Genomic DNA, 16,344 nt, shown 5'->3' with positions numbered 1-16,344 from the left:
CCAAGTTGCTGTTTTACTGGTGAGTTGTCCTTCCTGTGCCTACTCTGGTTTGTCCTTCAGAAAAGCTTCATGCTGAGAATCTCCATGGTCACAGTTTAGATTTAATCCATAGTGATACGCTTGGTTCCCAGGTGCAGCAATTACCAGCTGTCTCCAGTTTCAGATGTGGCCTTGCTGTGTTTGTTGCGCTGGTTCTTTTTGCTCCTGGGTGGAGAGGTGTTTAACACAAGAGAAGGAGCAGTGTCTTGGGATGCTAGGCACATTTACTCAGAGGCAAGTCTCACTGAGGTGGCCAACTGGTGTTTGCCCTGCTTCTATCCAGACTCCAGGTGGGGCTCATATGCTTGAAAGGTTGCTGCATAACAAAATGCAAGACAAAAATAAAATCCTGCATGTAGAAAACTAGGAGAAGTGGCTAGTCTCCAAACCCTGAGTCACTAGCTTGTTAAGTACAGGGAACATGTATGGTGTTACAGAGGAGCATCATGTGAGCCCTCACATAAAGTGGGAGACTCAGACACATATTGCCCACCTCAGTGAGAACTAGGAGCTCAGTTCAATGGAGCATAGTGCCAAGTACAGTCATACATCGGGTTACAGCAGCTTCAGGTTGCGTTTTCTTTGGGTTGTGGACCGCCGAAACCGGAAGTACCGGAATGGGTTACTTCTGCGTTTCGGTGGTCGCACATGCGCAGAAGTGCTAAATCACTCTTTGCACATGTACAGAAGCGCCAAATCACAACCCACTCGTGCGCAGATGCAGGTTGTGAATGCTGCGGTTTGCGAATGTGCATCCCGCATGGAGCACAATCGCAACCCGAGCGTCCACTGTAGATGTGTGGTTTGGCCTTGTGTGGACTTGATCTTGCATGTTTTTCCCCAGAATTCAGATTGCCTCAGTAGAGGATTTGGGAGCCTTTGGATGGATTTTTTTCTCTCTAACTCATATATTTAACCTGTGGAGAAACAGAGTGGATGAAAGGACTTTTCTCTAGAGAGGGGTAAAGGGGGCTGTGAACTCATGGCTTTAGGGAAAGCAAGAAGAGACAGCATGAGTGGTTACTGGTGCCTTTGGTGTGGGAGGAAACTAGCTTCTCTCTCTCTCTTTCTTTCTTTCTTTCTCTCTCTCTCTCTCTCTCTGTGTGTGTGTGTGTGTGTGTGTGTGTAAGAAAAGGAGAGTCACACAATAGAGAAAAATCATACAGGCTTATTGAGAGGCCCCTCTCTTTAAAAGCAGCCTTGGGCGACAGTGAAAGTGAAGGCCACTTAGTCTCCCAGAACAAACAGTGGTGAACAAAGGAAGCTGTGTGCTAATGGGTCTTTCTCAGCCAAGCTGGACTGCAATAAGCCCAGCAGCTGCAAGTGGAACCCAGGTAATGTGGTTGCATTTCCATAACCTCAGGGTGAGCTGCAAACCCTAATGGACTGTGCATGACCTTACCTTGATGGATTCCCTTGGGGGGTGGGGGCAGAAGCCCTGTCCACCTCAAGTGGAGCATCATGCAGGAAGAAGGAAACCTATACTTAAAACTATGGAACTCACTCCCAGATGATGTGGTGACAGCCACCAACTTGAATGACATTAGAAGAGGATTGGACAAATCCATGTTGATAACTACTAGGCACATTGGCCATACTGTTTCTCTGCAATCAGACAGTATGCTGGGAATTACTATTAGGGAAGAGTGCTGTTGCACTCATGTCCTGCACCCCAGAGGCACTGTGAGAGCAGGATAGAAACATAAGAGGCTGCCTTGGTCCATCTAGCTTAGCATTGTCTATGCTGACTGGCAGTGCCTCTCCAGGATTTCATAGAGGGTACACTCCCACTCCTTTCTGGAGATGCCAGGGATTGAACCTGGGATGTTCTGCATGCAAAGCAGATGCTTTACCACTGAGGTATGTGCCTTCCCCAAATGGACACTGCTAGGTAGGTCTTTGGCCTAATCCAGCTGGAGTCTTCATACACTGTGTCCACCTTGGACAGAATCCTACTCCCAACAGCTGTGCACAAGAACCCCTGTTTGAAGTCTATGATCTTAGTGGATTGTGTGAATGCCCCCTTTGAGTTCCTCAGCTCTGTGTGAGATGAGTCCTTTATTGCCTTGCTGGCTCTGGAATCAATGCCACCTCTCCATTGGAATGAATGGAACCTTTTCAGACACTACAGTTTGGCTGGAGGGGATAGAAGACTCCCCCCCCCCCCCGTGCAGCTGCGTCACACTTTGCCTGTGGCAAATGGCACGGCCTGATACTGGAATTTCTGTGTCTGCCATCTGTATGGAAGGGGAGGCTGAAGTGTGTGTGTAGAAGAGAGTGGAATCTATTGTGCAAACTGCTATTGGCCTCGGGAGAAGCCAGCCTTCCTCCAAGGGGTCTCTTCTTCACACACACCAAATTTCATTCTTACAACAAGACTGTGAGGTAGGATATGCCAAGAGTTGGTGATTAATACAAGCTGTCCCAGAGTGGGGATTTGAATCCAGGTCTTCCTGGCCTTAAATCCAGTCCTCAGCACATTTTCATTCGATCCTTGGCCAAACTTCATGCAGGTGAGAAGGAGGGGCTATGGGAGAGAGGAAGAGGCATGCCATGTCCACTCTTGCCCACTGTGAGCAAGCATAGCCACCAGGTAACCTTCAAGGGAATGTAGGCTGCAGCAGAAAGACAGTTCCTCATCATCTGATTCCCTGGTGGCCCGCTGGAATGTGGAGTTAACCAGGGCTATTGACTGTCTGGCTCCGAAACGCCCTCTCCGATTGCATGGAGCCCGGACAGCCCCGTGGTTTTCCCCGGAGCTGAGGGTGATGAAACAATCGTTGAGATGGCTAGAGCGCCGGTGGCGGAAAACTCATTCTGAATCAGACCGGACACGGGCTAGAGCTCAACGTCGAGCCTACCAAGTGGCAATGGTGACGGTGAAGAGGGCCTTCTTCACCGTCTCCATTGCATCTGTAGAAAACAGCAGCAGGAGACTTTTTCAGGTGGTTTGCAATCTATCGGAACCACCTGCACCACCGGGGCCTGGTAGGGACCCCAAGATCTCCTGCAATGCTTTTGCAAAGTTTTTTGCAGATAAAGTCGCTCAGATTCAGAAGGAGGTAGACTCCACCGTGGGAGCAGGGCCAGGGTGGGAGAGTGCTAGAGTTCTGTCTAGTCCTGTTACATGGGATCAATTCCAATCTGTTACCTCCGAGGATGTAGACAGGCTGCTTGGACAAGTGAAACCGATCACCTGTCTCCTTGATCCTTGCCCATCCTGGCTGATAAAAGCGAGCTGGGAAGGGCTGGGCGATGGGCTCTGCGGGGTCATAGAATCATAGAGTTGGAAGAGACCACAAGGGCCATCGAGTCCAATCTCCTGCCAAGCAGGAAACACCATCAGAGCACTCCTGACATATGGTTGTCAAGCCTCTGCTTAAAGACCTCCAAAGAAGGAGACTCCACCACACTCCTTGGCAGCAAATTCCACTGTCAAACAGCTCTTACTGTCAGGAAGTTCTTCCTAATGTTTAGGTGGAATCTTCTTTCTTGTAGTTTGGATCCATTGCTCCGTGTCCACTTCTCTGGAGCAGCAGAAAACAACCTTTCTCCCTCCTCTATATGACATCCTTTTATATATTTGAACATGGCTATCATATCACCCCTTAACCTCCTCTTCTCCAGGCTAAACATGCCCAGCTCCCTTAGCCGTTCTTCATAAGGCATCGTTTCCAGGCCTTTGACCATTTTGGTTGCCATCCTCTGGACACGTTCCAGTTTGTCAGTGTCCTTCTTGAACTGTGGTGCCCAGAACTGGACACAGTACTCCAGGTGAGGTCTGACCAGAGCAGAATACAGTGGCACTATTACTTCCCTTGATCTAGATGCTATACTCCTATTGATGCAGTCCAGAATTACATTGGCTTTTTTAGCTGCCGCGTCACACTGTTGGCTCATGTCAAGTTTGTGGTCAACCAAGACTCCTAGATCCTTTTCACATGTACTGCTCTCAAGCCAGGTGTCCCCCATCTTGTATTTGTGCCTCTCATTTTTTTTTTGCCCAAGTGCAATACTTTACATTTCTCCCTGTTAAAGTTCATCTTGTTTGTTTTGGCCCAGTTCTCTAATCTGTCAAGGCCGTTTTGAAGTGTGATCCTGTCCTCTGGGGTGTTAGCCACCCCTCCCAGTTTGGTGTCATCTGCAAATTTGATCAGGATGCCCTTGAGTCCATCATCCAAGTCGTTGATAAAGATGTTGAATAAGACCGGGCCCAAGACAGAACCCTGTGGCACCCCACTAGTCACTCTTCTCCAGGATGAAGAGGAACCATTGTTGAGCACCCTTTGGGTTCGGTCAGTCAGCCAGTTACAAATCCACTGAGTGGTAGCATAGTCAAGACCGCATTTTACCAGCTTCTTTACAAGAATATCATGGGGCACCTTGTCGAATGCCTTGCAGAAATCAAGGTAGGCTACATCCACTGCGTTCCCTTCATCTACCAGGCTTGTAATTCTGTCAAAAAACGAGATCAGGTTAGTCTGACATGACTTATTTTTTAGAAATCCATGCTGACTATTGGTGATCACAGCATTCCTTTCTAGATGCTCACAGACTGTTTGCTTAATGATCTGCTCCAGAATCTTTCCTGGTATTGATGTCAGACTGACTGGACGATAATTATTTGGGTCCTCTCTTTCCCCCTTTTTGAAAATAGGGACAACATTTGCCCTCCTCCAGTCTCCTGGGACTTCGCCTGTTCTCCAGGAATTCTCAAAGATGACTGCCAGTGGTTCTGAGATCACATCTGCCAGTTCTTTTAATACTCTTGGATGCAGTTCATCTGGCCCTGGAGACTTGAATACATCTAAACTAGCCAAGTATCCTTGTACTATCTCCTTAGTTATTCTGGGCTTTGTTTCCGCTGCTGAATCATTTGCTCCAAATTCTTCAGGTCGGGCATTGTTTTCTTTATCGGAGAAGACTGAGGCAAAGAAGGCATTGAGGAGTTCAGCCCTTTCTGCTACCTTTGAAGGTGACCCGGAAACTGCAATTAATCCAGAATGCGGCAGCTAGACTGGTGACTGGGAGTGGCCGCCGGGACCACATAACACCAGTTCTGAGAGATCCACATTGGCTCCCAGTACGTTTCCGAGCACAATTCAAAGTGTTGGTGCTGACCTTTAAAGCCCTAAACGGCCTCGGTCCAGTATACCTGAAGGAGCGTCTCCACCCCCATCGTTCAGCCCGGACACTGAGATCCAGCACTGAGGGCCTTCTGGTGGTTCCCTCATTGCGAGAAGTAAGGTTACAGGTAACCAGGCAGAGGGCCTTCTCGGTAGTGGCGCTTGCCCTGTGGAATGCCCTCCCAGCAGATGTCAAAGCAATAAACAACTATTTTAATTTTAAAAGTCATCTGAAGGCAGCCCTCTTTAGGGACGTTTTTAATGTTTGATGCTGTACTGTTTTTAATATTCAGTTGGAAGCCGCCCAGAGTGGCTGGGGAAACCCAGCCAGATGGGCGGCGTAGAAATAATAAATTATTATTATAATTATTATTATCTCTACCTTGCCCTACTGCCCTGCAATGGCATTCTAGCACCACTGAAAGTTCCACGGTTTCCCCCTTTTATCTAAGTTTCTTGTTCCTGGGATAAGCCTTGGGTCTCTTGCAGGATATCCGAGGAGAGAAAGCAGCAAAAGAGTGTTACAATCAAATTGGGTTGGGAATCTTTTTCACCCTGAGGGCCTCATTCCATTCTAGGCAGCCTTCCCAGGGCTACCAGGGATGGACAGAGCCAGAAGCAAAAACAGACTGAGCAATGAATGTAGGTTTTACCTTTGTTCAGTAGGCTAGTTTCTATGCACAATCATCCTTCTCTATTGCAAGAGCAATTCTCAGAATTCAAGGACACAGCCAGGACATGCGGGGGTGACTCAAGAAGGATGCAAAGCAAGGCCACTGAAGGAGGTGGACTGGGGAGTTTTCTGAGGGCCACACAGAGTAGCCTGAGAGTCCATGCCAGGGGTCAGCAAATGTTTTCCCCAGGGGGCCGGTCCACTCTCCACAGACCTTGTGGGGGCGAATGGACTATATTTTGAAGAAGAAGAAAAACCACGACTCTCCCCTCCCTTCTCCACAGCACTGGCCCAGTGGTGGCTGCTTCCTGTGCCTTGTGAGCAGCAGGGGCTGGCGGTGGCAGCGGCAGGACGATGAGCGGCACAAAAAGGCTGGCTCTGGAGAGGGCCTGCTCTGCTTTAAATGGCGCTCAGCCAACTGCGGCTCCTGTGCCTTGCAAGTAGCAGGGGCTGGCAGTGGTGGCAGCAGAGGGACGATGAGTGGCGCAAAAGAACTGGCTCTGGAGAGGGGCTGCTTAAAATGGCGCTCAGGCAACCATGGCTCAACAAAGCCCAGCCCCCTTCCTCCTCTAGGCAGGGCAGGGAAAAGCCAGAAGGAGAGAGGGAGGAGGCGGTGCCGCAGTGTGTGTGTGGGGGGGGGGGGTTGGCACAGCCTGAACAATCAGAATCCCCACAGCGATCCACATGGCGATTCCTGGACCATCCGTGGGCCGGATCCAAAGGCAATTGGGCCGGATCTGGCCCCTGGGCCTTAGTTTGCTAACCCATACCCTTGTGCTGGAGTGTCAGGCTAGGGTTCATGACATTCAGCTCTCCAGCTATCCCAAAACTGGAAATCTATTTAGGGACAGTTCCTGGAAAACCAACACTGTCAACCACTTTTGCTGTTTTCTCTCAGTTCTGTCTCCAGGGACAGCCTGTGTTTGCTGACTGCCATCCCTCGCAAGGAGGGGGCAGTTGGGGCATGTCTTACTGTCCAACAGAAATGTTAACCATTGAATGAAAAGGCCAAAAAAAGGGTTCTTTGAGAAAAATATGAGCCAACTTTCCTGACTGCCATTCAAACTCTCTCTTGTCTTACCCCCCCCCCTACAGCCTGGGGACAGGATGTGTGGAAGTGCTGAATGAAACTGCAATGTGACCTACATTTTTTCCAAGGCTCGTACCACTCCCTGACACCCCTCAGCTCTTTGCAGAAGCAACGATGAAACGGCGCAAGTGAGTCTCACTCCCGCCTTGTCCCCCCCCAGAGGTTATTCCACCACGCCACCCTGCATCAATCTGCCTTATCAGTGACCGCAGGGATGTCCAATGCAGCAAGGGATGATTTTGAAGCACAACACCTCCGCCTGCAGGAGGAGGAGGAGGAGGAAGATGAGCTCGAGAGGCGTGCAGATCTGGACGGAGACCCCAGTGTGGGAAGAAGCAGGCTTGTGGGGAGCCTGGATCGGCAGGGTGTCTCTTCTCCTCAGGAGATCCTGGAGGATGTTGAATGTCTGGAAGAGCTTAAGAGCAACCAGGAATTTTTGGCAGAACACAACTGGGGGTCTGACTTGGGTGAACGTCAGGACTTCGAATGTGCAGGGGCAACCGGCCCTGGGAATTCTTCAGACCGACACAGTGAGTAGCACAGAAGATCTGGTTGACCCTTCTCCATGAACATTGGCCGATTGAGTGGAAGTAGATTATAACAAGTAGGAGGCTGGCCTGATAGGGGGCACTGCCCCACCACCCTCAGCATGTCCTCAGCCAGTCTCAACCTGCTTCCCTTCTTAAATCCAGTCTAGGAGGTGGTCTTGCCTGCCAACTTCCTCCTCCTTAGCCTGAAGTGATGTCCTTTGTAGAACTCAGCAGGGAGGATGAAGAGAGGGACAAAGCTAGAATTAGTTAACTCCAACTCCCTACAGTCCACCCTATTAGCACCCATCAGCACTACGCCACCCGTGTCCCAACACGGGACAAGAGAGGCAGCTGAGTAAGGTTATCAGTGGTTTTGGAGCCACAATGCCCTTTAACTTCCTACTGTTACTAGCAAAACCAGAATGAGAGATGCAAAATGCACATGGTTTTTGCAAATTTAGATAATTTATACAGATGTCAGAAACTCAGCTGTAGCTGGCATGGAATTTGTGTGGAGTTTTAATGTTGTGAAATACACACACTGAGGCCAAATGCCAGTTCTCACACTTCTCAGATCTTGTGGATGATGAAGCTGGGATGAGATAGTTGTTTACCACATGGCACATAACGTGGAGAAAATGAACAGAGGGTTTTTTTGTTTTCTTCCATAATGCTAGAACTCAAGCTCATTGGATTCGGGACAGACAAAAAGATGGGCACATAATACATTATTCAGTTATGGAACTCCCTGTCACAAATGTGGTGATGGCAGTCTGGTTCAGATGGTTTTGAAATTAGGTGCATTCATGTATGCCAGATCTGTCAATGTCAATGGGGCACAAAAGGTAAATTGAACCTTCATGTTCAGGGGTAGTATACTTCTGAATGCCACTTTCTAGGAGCAGCAGGGAGGAAGGCTGCATACGTTACTCTCCCCTTTTCCATTTTATCTCCACAACAGCCCTGTGAGATAGGTTAGGCTGAGCAACAGTGACTGGCTCAAGTTTCCGCAGGGTTAGCAAGAGGGTGTGGGGTGGGATGAATTAATTATGCCCGTGGGTAGGACTAACATTGAATACAACCCTTATGTTTGATGAGGAAAGGATCTAAAGGCCTTCCTGAAATTTTGGTAAAGTCGTGAGGTCTTAAATGGAATTACTCTGAGCTCCTGGAAGGGGTCTGGGACTTTTAATCTAATTTAGTATTTTAATGCCTGCCTTCTGCTTTAAGCTACATGACCAAAAGTGGGATATATTTAAGCATTCTCTTCTTCCTCCCCCACAGAACATCTAGAGGACAATGGAAGCCCCAATGATCAATGTCCGATTTCCTACTGGCATCCACAGAGAGACCAACTTTTGGGTGCCCCAGAAGATGACCAGGATCCAGGCAGCTCCCAAGATCTGGAGAAACAAGCAGGGGAGTTGGATGCTAGCAGTGAGGGAGAGACCTACCCAGAGCTCTCATATGAGGTCCAGTACGGCTCAGAGTATAGCACCAGTCCTGAGGCACTGAGAGATCCACAGGCCTTGTACAAGAGCAGCAAATCCTACAGTTTTATCTCAGAAGTTGGAGAAGAGTTTTCTGATAACTCCAACCTCAGTGCCTCTCCTTCCAGGCCTCCTCTGGAATGCACCCTCTTGAAAACAGATGCCTATGAGCTTGGCAAGACTCAGAAGTTTCCAGAGGAAATGGCACTTACTTCCCCATCAAGGAGAAGTCCTCATGGCAGCTCTTTTGGGGGTTCCATGGGCAGCAGTCATAGCCCCTCGTTTGTAGACCATGTTCCAAATTTTTCCAGCATTGAGGCTGAGACCTTACCAGAATCCTCCTTTATAGAGAACCTGGGCCACCCTAAGGAAGGTGTTGACAAGGTGGTTGCCACTGCTGGCAGAGCCAGAACAACTCAGTGTTTTCCTTTAGCCACTGTTAAACCGAAGGAGAAGCTTCGGGAACCAAGCGGGGCAATGGAAACATCTCACACCCTGAGGCAAGTTGGCTACCAGCAGCTGGGAAAGGTGTGGAAGCTGAAAACAGATGTTCCTCATGGACTGCCATCCAAATTCAAAAGGCAGTCCAGGTCCCTGAGCCCACAGGGGAGAGCTGCCTGGAAAAGGGCAGGAGAGTCCAGTTTGAGCAAGCCTGTCCAAGAAACTAGTCCAGTAAACCTGGCAACAACTGACACTTTGCAGTATGGCCGAGGGCAGCTCAACTACCCGCTTCCAGATCTGACCAAAGTGGAGCCTCGAGTGAAGTTTCCAAAGAACGCACAAAGCTACCATCCACCCCGGGGGAAGACCCCCCCAGCGAGGACCAATGAATCTGGGAAGCCAGTGGTCTTCAAGTCTCCTGCTGAGATTGTCCGCGAGGTGCTGTTGAGCAGTGGGGAAGGGTCTGTGCAGAAATGTCAAGACCCCACCATTTCTGTCATTCCCGAAGAACTCAAATCCCCAAGACAAGCTACAGTGCTGGTGCATCAACTTCAGGTAATAGCTTCAGTGTCTATTGTGAAAGTTCTGAAGCCACCCATTGACTTACTTCTTATTCAGGCAGATGGCCTGTGTCTGAGCTTGTATCCCTTAAGAATGTAAGAAGAGCCCTGGATCAGGTCAAAGGGAGCCCATCTAGTCCAACACCCTGTTCTCACAGTGGCCAGCCAGATACCCCAATGGGGAGCCCACAAGCAGGAGCTGAACACAACAGTGTTCTCCCAAATTGTAATTTCCAGGAACTGGTAGGTATTCAGAGAAAGACTGCCTCTGACCGTAGATGTAGAACATAGCCATTGGGGTAATTTCAAATTGTTTGACACCCCCCTCCATTTTCTTAGCTACTTGCTGTCCAGTCATGGAATTTGCATGGGTTGCAACCAATGTTAGAGTAGATATATTGATAGCCTTGTCCTCTATGAATTTGGCTAATCCTCCTTTAAAGCCATTCAAGTTAGTGGACATCACTACATCTTCCAGAATCAAATTCCATAGAGTTGTATCCAACTAAGTATCACTCAGAGCCCCAAGAAGCCAGAAGAATTCTTGTTAGCTGTAAGGGGACAGGAAATCCCAGGTAAAGTAAAAAAAAAAAACCTCTTCCTTTACGCAACAGCTACAGGAAGGGTACTATGTACTACGTACTATGTACACACTAAAATGTGGAAGGAGAGGAAAATTCCGCCCAAAGACCAGTGGTTGCTTAAACTAATAGAATATGTAAAATTAGCCACGATGATGGCCAAAATAAGAACTTCAAAGGGAAAAACAGTATTGAGCAAGTGGGAACAACTTTAAAAAGAAACTGTGTAAATATAATTTTACAAGTAGGGTTAAACATATGAACACCAGTAAACATAACAAAGAGTGAAAGATAGAGAAGGGAAGGTTTGGAAAACTTTAAGAGTTACAAAAAATCAAAGTGATTGGGTTAGGGTTGGGAAGTCCAGGCAAGAAGGGCTAGGAGATTATGTATGTAACGGGGATAACTATAAATGATCGTTATTTGCACAATTTTTTTAAAAAAATTTCACTCTGAGTAACTCAGTTGTGTACACTAATTTCAATATACCTACTCTAACATTGGATGCAACCCATGCAGATTCCATGACTGGATAGGTAAAGGTAAAGGGACCCCTGACCATTAGGTCCAGTCATTACCGACTCTGGGGTTGCGACACTCATCTCGCTTTATTGGCTGAGGGAGCCGGCATACAGCTTCCGGGTCATGTGGCCTGCATGACTAGGCCGCTTCTGGGGAGCCAGAGCAGCGCACGGAAATGCCGTTTACCTTCCCGCTGGAGCGGTACCTATTTATCTACTTGCACTATTGTGCGTTCGAACTGCTAGGTTGGCAGGAGCAGGGACCAAGCAACGGGAGCTCAACCGGTCACGGGGATTCAAACCCACCCGCGTCCGTGGAGGGGGGTGTCAGACAATTTGAAATTATTGAGTGATCCTCTATACAGAACTCATCACATCTAGACAACCAACATGTGGGGAGAGGAGTGGGTGAACACTGTTCTCCATGAGATGCTAGTTTTCTTTGCGTTGGGATCTTTTTTATTTTTATTATATGGAAGAGCATTTAGGAATGCAGGCCACCTGTCATCTGGCATGGTACAGTATTAGACATTAGTTCACTACCACAGGAAGAGCTAGGCCATGCCATGGGTAACTGAAAATAAAGGAGCCCTAGGATCTGTAAAACTACCATCTTGCCAATCCTGTCCCAACGAAAAGGGGATGCTGCAGAAATGATGCAACATGTGCCAGTTTGCATTTCTTTGACATGATTTCTTTTCCTTTTTTTGTGGGGCGGATGAAGGAGTTATGAGCATTCATCAGACTGTGCTGTGAACATCGCTTCCAACTCTACAGTTCCATGGTTCTTATATTATTAACTGTTAACCAGTCAGCCTGGGCTCCTGTCATTGGGGTTGACTGGAACTCTAAAATATGAACCTAACAGATGCCGAATGCCTTTCTTCTTTTTTTTAGGAGGACTACCACAAACTGCTGACAAAGTATGCTGAAGCTGAGAACACCATTGACAGGCTACGGCTGGGTGCAAAGGTAGGATGTCTCCAGCTTGTTTGAGGACCTAGCACTGTCCTTCATCCAACTGTATTCTGTCATGCTAGATTTCTGTGTGTAGGACAGGAATGGGGAGCTGGATCTGGTGAGCAGGCTGGATTCTTACCTCTCAACCATCATCTCCCTCTCCCACAGCAGTGGAGACTGGCCTATTAGGGAGAATGAAGCACTGCACCACCAACCTCAGTCTGCTCTCAGCCATCCTCCACCTTCCTGCCTTCTTAGTTACAACCAGCCATGGGGATGGCACTGAATGTCAGGTTCCTCCTCCATCTTGGTGTTTCCCTTTGTTGAGCTTAGCAGGGAGCCTAGAACCAGTCAGCTCCACCTCTCATTGGCTCTGGCTCATCTCACCTCTGACTCCACCTGCCATTGGTCTCCCCACACTGTTGTTCTCCCTGCCTTCCACCCTACCAGAACTAATGGGCGCCACCTCCCACTGCCCTGTGGGCCAAATCTGGAAGGTGATGGGGCCACTTACCCATCAATCACCTGGCGTCACAATGACATCAGGTGTCCCATTTTCCTTTGCCCGCATGGTTTGGCATTAAACAATGCAGGCAAAGGTACAGCAATTTATAAGTTCCTGTGATCACAGTGGCGCCTGCAAACTCCACTTTTTAACCCAGCTGTGGATTAGGCAGATGGTGCACTGATGATCAGCAATTTGGATGGCTTCAAAGAGGATTAGACAGGTTCATGGATGATAAAGCTAGCAGTGGTTCCTAGCCACAATGCCTGTGCTCTGCCACCATTGTTGGAGACACTAGACCTCTGAGCACTAGTTGCTTAGAATCACGTGGGGAGGGCTGCGACACTCTGGCCCTGCTTGCAGGTTTTGCACAGGCATATGTCTGTGGAAGGACAGATCCTGAAGCTGAGGCTCCAATACTTTGGTCACCTCATGAGAAGAGAAGACTCCCTGGGAAAGACCTTGATGTTGGGAAAGATGGAGGGCACAAGGAGAAGGGGATGACAGAGGACGAGATGGTTGGACAGTGTTCTCGAAGCTGCCAACGTGAGTTTGACCAAACTGCGGGAGGCAGTGGAAGACAGAAGTGCCTGGCATGCTCTGGTCCATGGGGTCACAAAGAGTCGGACACGACTAAATGACTAAACAACAACAACAACATGTCTGGCCATTGTGAGCACAGGATCCTGGACTAGATGGGACACAGGCCTGATCTAGCAACCAGGCTCTTCTTAGCAAGGCCCCCTCCCCCTTTATTGGGGGGCGGAGAGTCTGTTTAAAGGAGAGAATAGGAATCATTATGTTTTGTTTTCTGGTTTTTTTTTTAAGATACAGCCCACCCCCCACACAAGCACTTTTGGTTCCAGGTTCCTGTTTGTGTCAGTGAGTCAGGCAGCCTGGGCTCTGCTTGAGCAGGAATGTGAGAATACGAGAACGTGCCTAAAAGATGAGCAGCTCAGGGTTGCAACAGGTTTTCCCCCACCCACCCCTTTCCTGTATCTTAAGAGCTGCGTCTTTTCAAACCACAGCCCAGCAGAAGCAACCACCACGGCAGCTACTCAGAAAGAGGAAGGAAGATGTGGGACATTAATTAAAAGAAGTCTTAAGAACATGAATGGCTTTAAAATAGGGTTGGAGAAATTCAAGTCTTATTAGCGGCTGGTCACCATGATGGTGGTGCTTGTGCCTCCGTGGTCAGTTGCTAGAAATCACAGGAGGGGAGAGTGCTGCTGTGCAGGTTTCCCACAGTCATATGAATGGCCACTGTGAAAACAGGATGCTGAACTAGATAGCCATTGGCCTGATCCAGCAGGCTCTTATATTATTATGCTATGTTCTTAACAAAAGAAATATATCTGCTGGGTCAGGTCAATGGATGATATAATCAGCATTCTGCTTCCAGAAGTGGTTAGCCCAATGTTTAAGAGAAGGCCACTGGCAGGGCAACTCTCCTTTGATACTCTGGGTAAAGCACTACAGGATTGGGAGGCTCTGTTTGGCTTTCATGCAGAAAACTAGTTAGGGATGAGGGATAAAATTGTTTGGCTTGCATTATCTTATCTTAATTTGACCTTCCCAAATCAACATGCAAAGGTAGAATTGTGGTTATCTTTCAAACTTCTCACTCCTCCAAATTTTGCAATGCAATTCCCCAGCTAAAAAGTGCATGAGGAAAGAGGGAAGTTTGTTCACCAATGCCTTTATTAGTCAAAATGACAAACAAGTGTGCATTCTATATGGAGAAATTGCTTGCTGAAAATGTGTATGAGGCAAAAATTGCATCCAAAAATATGTAAAATAGATGCATTTATTACCCTGATCTCTAAGCAAGATAGTGACTTAACAAAGACTAAAAATTACAAATCTATTTCTTTCTTGAACTATGATTATAAACTATTTGCTACAATTTTAGCTAACAGACTAAAAAGGACATTGACTGAGTCAGTCCACAGAGACCAAGCTGGTTTTTTACCAGGCCATCAAATGGACAAAATAAGAAACATAATTAATCTAATAGAGCATTTGGAAGAAAGAAATGAAAAGCAGACCACACTAATCTTTTTAGATGCAGATAAAGCCTTTGATAATATTTCATGGTCATTCATGATTAAGGTATTAGAGAAAATGGAATAGGTAATCCTTTCCTTTCTGTTGGGGATAATTAAAACTGAAATCTCCAGGTGTCGGAAGAGGTTATGTATGCAACAACAGTGGCTTGTGTTTTGTTAGCCCCAAAATGGAAAATGAGCGAGGTCACAATCAAAGAAGATTGGCAACTTGCAGACTTAACATATAGAATAAGAGAACAAGAAGAATATACATTTAAAGGAGACTGGAAAATGTTTATTGAATATATGGAAAATAATTGTGTACCATTGAAAACACTGACAGTATTAATATAAATTCAACAGTGTAAATAAGTTTTGATGGATGTGATAATAGAAGACCGATTGGTATAGTTTTTGTAAAATATACAGGAATATAAGATATGCAAAATGAACCATGGAAAGAGAAGAAGGGAAGTCATTGACATCTTAAGTATGTAAAATATTTATCAGAAATTGTAAAATAGACAATTTAATAAAAATCATATTGAACCCCCCCCCCAAATACGTAAAATAGGAGAAATTGGAAAATGTACATATTTGCTTTTAAATAAATTGCAGTAATTGCAAACTGAACTGAAGATGGGGTAAGCTGAAGATTGAAAAATAAGAGAAACTAAAACTGACAGACATGTCTATTCCTGTTGCTGATAGCTGTTGATGGATCTAACATCTCCATGAATTTAACAAATCCCTTTTAAAACTTCTTCCAAAAGTGACTGCCATCAGTATTCTGGCTCAGATTTAGAGGACACCACCAGTAAATTCTCACCCAGCCTTGTGGCTCAGTATACAGGGGCATTTAGACAAATAGTGAAGCTTATAGTGAGTCAGACCATTGGTCCAGCTACCTCAGTGCTGCCTACACTGACTGGCAGCAGCTCTCCAGGGCTTCAGACAGAGAGCTTCTCCCTCCTCTACCTGGAGGTACAGGAGATTGATGTTGGGACCTTCTGCATGCACAGCAGATGCTCTACCACTGTGTTACAGTCTCTCCCTAAAAGGAAAACGCTTTTTTGGAAACTAGATTATAACTGAATGTGCATGAGAGGTATAGTAGAATGGATTTCCAGGTCTGTGGTTCACAGAGGGGTATGTGGGAGGAGTTTGAGAGAGAGGCATACTGCACAGATGGCAAGGATTAATGAAATCCAGCTTTAGTCCCGGCCAACTGAAAATAAGTGAGCAAGGGTGATGGAGCGAGGAGATAAGGGATTTTCCTCAGCTGTTTGTGAATGGGTAATCAGAGATGAGCTCATACGGCCTTCCTGAGCAATTTTCTTTTGACTCTGGCAACATCAGAAGTTGCTTTCTATCAGATAAGGCTATTTGTTTATCTAGCGTGGTATTGTCTAATGGCAATGGCTCTCCAGCTTTTAAGGAAGGGCTGTAGCTCAGGGGAGGGGAGTGGGTAGAGCATCTGCATTGTATGTGGAAGGTACCTGGTTCAATGTCCAGCATCTTCAGTTAGGGCTGTGAAAGACTCTGCTGCCTGAAACCCTGGAGAGTCCCTGCCAGTCAGTGTAGACAGTACTGGGCTCAAGCAATGAAGAGCCTATTTTCCATAGCTTTCTGACTGACCCTTTTTAACTGGAGATGTCACAGATTAAAACGGGCGTCTTCTGCATGTGCTCTAAAAGCAGCGCTACAGTCTGGAATGTACTCTGTACATGTTGAGAGGAACTGTATCAGTTCTTCAAATAACCACTGACATTTAAATAGA

At 47.1% G+C, this 16,344-nt stretch overlaps 1 protein-coding gene across 1 annotated transcript in view; it reads left to right on the top strand.

Moving 5' to 3' along the window:
• Positions 1-16,344, top strand: part of AKNA (AT-hook transcription factor) — a 64,213-nt gene that overhangs the window by 16,544 nt on the left and 31,325 nt on the right. The window contains exons 2-4 of the mRNA XM_082209040.1: positions 6,934-7,458; positions 8,743-9,944; positions 11,949-12,023. Coding sequence (XP_082065166.1) covers positions 7,143-7,458; positions 8,743-9,944; positions 11,949-12,023 — 1,593 coding nt within the window. The 5' untranslated portion in view covers positions 6,934-7,142. The remainder of the gene's footprint in view (positions 1-6,933; positions 7,459-8,742; positions 9,945-11,948; positions 12,024-16,344) is intronic.

This window comes from Podarcis vaucheri (genome assembly GCF_965113315.1).
Source record: "Podarcis vaucheri genome assembly, chromosome: Z".
Lineage (NCBI taxonomy): Eukaryota > Metazoa > Chordata > Lepidosauria > Squamata > Lacertidae > Podarcis > Podarcis vaucheri.
Note: the sequence above shows the minus strand (reverse complement) of the source record. Positions and strands in the feature narration are given on the sequence as shown.